This window comes from Aureococcus anophagefferens, assembly GCF_000186865.1.
Source record: "Aureococcus anophagefferens unplaced genomic scaffold AURANscaffold_2, whole genome shotgun sequence".
Taxonomy (NCBI): domain Eukaryota; class Pelagophyceae; order Pelagomonadales; family Pelagomonadaceae; genus Aureococcus; species Aureococcus anophagefferens.
In genome coordinates, this window is record NW_008705562.1 from 890,353 (window position 1) to 895,275 (window position 4,923).

The 4,923-nt window shown below is 71.9% G+C and overlaps 3 protein-coding genes across 3 annotated transcripts; 1 reads left to right on the forward strand and 2 right to left on the reverse strand.

The window, feature by feature from the left end:
- Positions 1-795: 795 nt before the first annotated feature.
- AURANDRAFT_16344 (hypothetical protein) lies at positions 796-1,149 on the reverse strand (the record flags this gene model as incomplete). The annotated part of the gene is made up of 1 exon (XM_009035201.1): positions 796-1,149. A coding segment is annotated over one exon (354 nt), but the record flags the coding sequence as incomplete, so codon positions are not given.
- An 898-nt stretch (positions 1,150-2,047) lies between these two features.
- On the forward strand, positions 2,048-2,827 carry AURANDRAFT_20636 (hypothetical protein; the record flags this gene model as incomplete). Its single annotated transcript, XM_009034742.1, has 1 exon — positions 2,048-2,827. The coding sequence occupies one exon, from the start codon at positions 2,048-2,050 to the stop codon at positions 2,825-2,827; it is 780 nt and encodes a 259-aa protein (XP_009032990.1).
- A 102-nt stretch (positions 2,828-2,929) lies between these two features.
- On the reverse strand, positions 2,930-3,244 carry AURANDRAFT_17366 (hypothetical protein; the record flags this gene model as incomplete). The annotated part of the gene is made up of 1 exon (XM_009035200.1): positions 2,930-3,244. A coding segment is annotated over one exon (315 nt), but the record flags the coding sequence as incomplete, so codon positions are not given.
- Positions 3,245-4,923: the final 1,679 nt, after the last annotated feature.

Consider the following 4,923-nt stretch of genomic DNA (forward strand, 5'->3'; position numbering starts at 1 on the left):
GCCGCCGCACCACGTGGGGCAGATCTTGATGGAGCTGCTGAAGAACGCGTTTCGGGCGACTTTGGAGGGGCCCTCCCCGACGGCGCCCGTGCGCGTGCACATTTCATCGAGGGACTGCGGCGTCGAGGTCGCGGTGAAAGACAGCGGCGCCGGCGTGGCCGGCGGGTCGGCCGCGTTCGCCGACCTCGCCCGGTTCCGCGCGGGGCGGCGATGGAACCGCGTCGACGAGCAGACGTCCTACGCGGCCGTGCCGGACCCGCTCCACGGCATCGGCGTCGGCCTCCCCGTCGCGACGTTCCACGCGGCGCACTTCGAGGGCAACGCGCTCCTGCTGACCTGCGGCGAGGAGACCGTCGCGACGCTCGCCCTCGGCGGCGACGCGGCGCGCCTCGAGCGGCTCCCGGACACGGCGGCCGCGCTCCAGAACCTTCTTAGTTAGTCCTCCTCGGGCCGGAAGTCCGTCGGGGCGCTGCCGAAGGGCGGCGCCTTCTGGACGGCGAGCTCGTCGCGGAAGCAGACCTCGAACCAGTGCTTGCGCTTGTAGGGGTAGATCGCCGCGGGCCGCGCGGCGTACTCGTCGTCGAAGGCCGCCTGCTTGGCCTTGGACCAGGTCTGGCGCGGGTTCGACGCGGGCGACACGCTCTCCATGACGCAGAGCTCGACGCCGTCGCCGTCGACGGGCAGCTTTGGGAAGACGCCCCGGGAGACGGCGTCGTCGCGGCAGCGGAACGCGCCAGGTTCCGCGAGCCACGCGCCGTTGCCCTTCCTGAAGATCTTCGCCGAGCCCGCGCCCGTGGAGAAGCAGATGCGCCGGATGCTCGGCGTCGCGGCGAGCAGGCCCCGCACGTCCGCGTACGTCGCGTCGCGGATCGCGCCGTCGAGCGAGCCTTTCCGGTTCGACGCCGCGACGGCGTCCCAGAGCGCGTAGCCCGCGCCCGTGAGCCGCGCGACGGCCTCGTCGTAGTCGACGGCTTCGTCGTGGAGCAAGTGCGGCCGGATGAAGTCCACGGCCTCCGCGCGGCCGTCGATGTGGAAGCCCCGCCGGAAGCCCAAAGCGTCGCCGACGATGTGCCAGAACGCGTTCGCGTTCGTCATGAAGTACTTGCCCTCGCGCAGCGAGTTGTCGCTCGGCTGCGTGCCGAGGAGCAGCGTGTGCGGCGCCACGGTGGCCGACAGCAGCGGGCCGAAGCTGCCCTTGGCGGGGCCGGAGAAGTGGGGGCTCGTCGTCGCCCGCTTCTTCGTCGGGGTCGCATTTGGTGCGGCGGCGGTCCGGCGTCGTTTCACGGGCGTCGACGACATGAGCGCGACGGCGCGGATCGTCAGCAGGCTTGAAAAGGCGCTTCGCATGCGCGACTCGCAGCAGCGCGCGCCGCCTCGGAGAGCTTGTGATCAGGGGGGGGTTTGCTCCGCCAGTGGCGCCCCGGCCGACCCCTCTAGCGCAGCGACGCGGTACTCGAAAGTCACGATCTTGAGCGCGAACGAACCTTCATAGTACCGTCGACTAGGAAACCAAGGGGCATGTCCAACGCCATCGATGGTGGCGAGATCGGCTGTGCCGGATTTGTCCGTAGGAGCGCGGTGGACGAACGAGGCCCGTAGGGTGGATTTTGGACCGACACCGAAACTGCGTCTCCGGCACTCACCAACCGTCCAGGGCGACGCCAGGGGTCATGGGGCGTCGCCCCGACCACAAAAAGCGACCGTTCTGCACCTATACGCAGCGCATGGCTGGCGCGTATACGCGCGTATTCGTACGTAGGCGGTCCTTTTTCGAGGATATTGTGCCGAGATCGTCGAGTTAGAAAGAGCTTGCTTCACGCGAGCGTAGCCACCGGACCTCTCCCGGCGCATGCAAAAAAGCGTGACTTTAGACGCCGCCGTCGCGCGACGCTGCCGACGTTGCCGGAGCAACCCCCCCCATTGTGATCCGCTTGTGGCGCTTCGGCGAAGGTCGGCCGCAATAAGCAACGTTGCCCCTTGCAGTGAGCGAATGCGCTGCGCCCTCACGCTCTCCGTCGCCGCGAGGAGCGCCGCGAGGGTCGCCGCGATGGCCTACAGCGGCGGCGCGACGAAGCACCACGACCTCCACGGCTTCCTGCGGAGTCCGACGCCGGCGACCGACGAGGCGGCGCTCGTCGTGCTCAACAGCGCGTCCTTCGGCGCCGGGCTGCTCGAGAAGCTCTGGGCCGCGTCGACCTACCGCGTCTGCGCCGACGGCGGCGCGAACCGACTCTTCGACCTGCTCGGGCCGTCCTTCGTGCCCGACGCGATCGTCGGCGACCTCGACAGCGCGCGCGGCGACGTGCTCGAGGCGTACGCGGCCGGCGGCGCGGCCGTCGCGCGCGTCGAGGACCAGGACGCCAACGACCTGTCCAAGGCCCTCGACGCCGTGGCCGAGCGCTGGCGCGGCGGCCGCCGCGGCGCCGCGGTCGTCCGCGTCGTCGGCGCGTTCGGCGGGCGCTTCGACCAGGAGATGGCCGCCTTCGACGCGCTCCACAAGTTCGCCGCGCGGGACCGCGACGCGTCCATGGCGCTCTACTCCGACGAGAACGCGGCGACGCTGCTCGCGCCGGGCCCGAGCCACGAGATTGTGGTCCGCCACGACGCCGAGGGCCCGCACTGCGGCCTCGTCCCCCTCGGCGCGCCCTGCGAGTGGGTCACGACGGCGGGCCTCCAGTGGAACCTCGACGGCGGCGCCCTCGCCTTCGGCGACCTCGTCTCCACGTCGAACCTCGTCCCGCGCGACGGCGGCCGCGGCGAGAGCGTCGTCTCCGTCGCCTGCGCCGCGCCCCTCGTCTGGACCATCGCGCGGCGCGGAGACTCATAACAGACCCCGGGGACGATCCGTGGCACGTATCCCGGGGGGGAGCCTTAGCGCCCCGCTCCGCTAGAAGATGTCGTTCTTCGGCGGCGGGCAGCCATTGAGCTCGAGCTGCCTGCGCAGCTCGGGCTCGTTGGCGCCCTGGAAGCGCGCGACCTCCTTGCCGTCCTTGAGGAGGAGGAAGGTCGGCAGCGCCTGGACGCCGAAGTGCGCCGACGCGTCGGGCACCTCGTCGACGTCGACCTTGACGAAGAGCGCCTCCGGCACGTCCTCGGCGAGCTTGGCGAAGACGGGCGCGATCTTCTGGCAGGGCCCGCACCACGTCGCGCTGAAGTCGATGACCACGAGCTTGCCCGCCGTCTCGCTCAGCAACTTGAGCTCCTCGAAGGACGTCGGATGCGCCACGGCGTCGCCGGCGCCGCCGCGCGCTACGTTGTGTATGGCGCGCAGCGCGAGGGGACTCGGGCGCGCAGTCGCGCCGGCGATGCAGAGGAGGAGCGCAGCGGCGGCGCGCGACAACATCGCGACGGAGCTGGTTGCAGGCAATGCTCTGAGATCGCCACGAGGTCGGCGAAGCCAAAGGTTACCACTCGTTGATGTGCACTGTCTGAAACTTGTGAGCGATGGGCGACGCAGCCCCGTCCGAGGCGGCGCCCGCTGCACTGGAGTCGTCCGATGCAGAGGCGACGCCGCCAGTCGATGCGCCCTTGCCAGCCGAGGCGACGCCGCTCGCCGACGAGAAGAAGGTCGACGGTCTCCCGCCGCCGCCGTCGCTCCGCATCTTCTCGGGCTGCTTCGTTGCGCTCTTCACGGCCTTCCTCGTGCTCCAGCAGTTCCTCACGTCCGTGCTGGGCACGACGGGCTTCTGGGTGCTGGTGGCCATCTACGGCGCCTTCTTCGCGGGCACGCTCGTCTCGCCATCGGTGTGCCGGCGCCTGGGGCTCAAGGCGTCCATGGTCGCGTCCGCGGCCGCCTACGCGACGCTCCACGTCGTCGTCGCCGCGGCCGCCGACGGCCGCGCGCCCGGCGCGTGCGCGGTCGCCGCCGGCGGCGCCTGCGGCGTCGGCGCCGCTGTGCTGTGGACGGCGCAGGGCGCCTACTGCGCGGCCGTCGAGCGCCGCGACGGCTTCGCGGTCGAGCGGTGCCAGTCCTACTTCTGGGGCCGCTTCTCGACGGCGGGCTGCTTCGGCTTCGGCGCGGCCCTGCTCCTCATCGGCGTCGCGGGCCTCGGCGCCGTCGCCGTGCTGTGGGCCGCGGCGCTCGCGTCCTGGGCCGCCGTCGCCGTCTTCGCGGCGGCGCTCCCGCCGCTGGCGGCATCGGACGACGCCGCGGACGACGTCGCGCTCGGCGAGAAGCTCGCGCGGACGCTGGCGCTCTTCTCGCGGCGCGACGTCCAGCTCAAGGCCGCGAGCTTCGTCCACCTCGGCGCGCAGGAGGGGCTCTACTGGGGCTGCGTCACCGCGCGCATGAGCCCGGCGCTCATCGCGACGTCCTTCGTTGTCCACGGCGCGCTCTCCGCGTCCTGCTGCGTGGCGACGGGCTGGGACTGGCGCGGCGCGGCCGCGGAGGCCAAGGCGCTCGCCCTCGCGGGCGTGTCCGTGGCGGGTTTGGCCGCGACGGCCGCGGGCCTCGCGCGAGACGAAAGCGAGAGCTCCGCGGCGAGCGCCGGCGGGCTCCTCCTGCTCGTCGGGACCGCGTGCTTCGGCCTCAGCGACTTCCCGGCGCACTCGCTCCTGCGGGGCTCCGTCGGCCGCGCCTTCCACGGGTCGCCACTCCTCGAGGCGTCCATGGCGAACGTCATCTTCTGCCTCACCGTCGGCAACATCGCGTTCTTCGTCGCGGGGCCCCTCGTGGACCCCGTCCGCCAGGCGCTCGCCGTCCTCGCGCTCGGGCTCCTCTCCGCCGGTGGCCTCGTCGTCTCCATGGCGCGCGCGCCGCCGCCCGCCGCCGCCGTCGCCCTGCCGCTCCACAAGTAAGGCCTACTTCGCCCGGAGCGCCTCCTCGGCGTAGGGCCGCCAGATGTCGGCGACCTTGAAGGACATGTCGAGGTGCTTCGCGAGCCCCCCGAGGAGGAAGCGGACGCGGCTCGCCATGATCCAGTC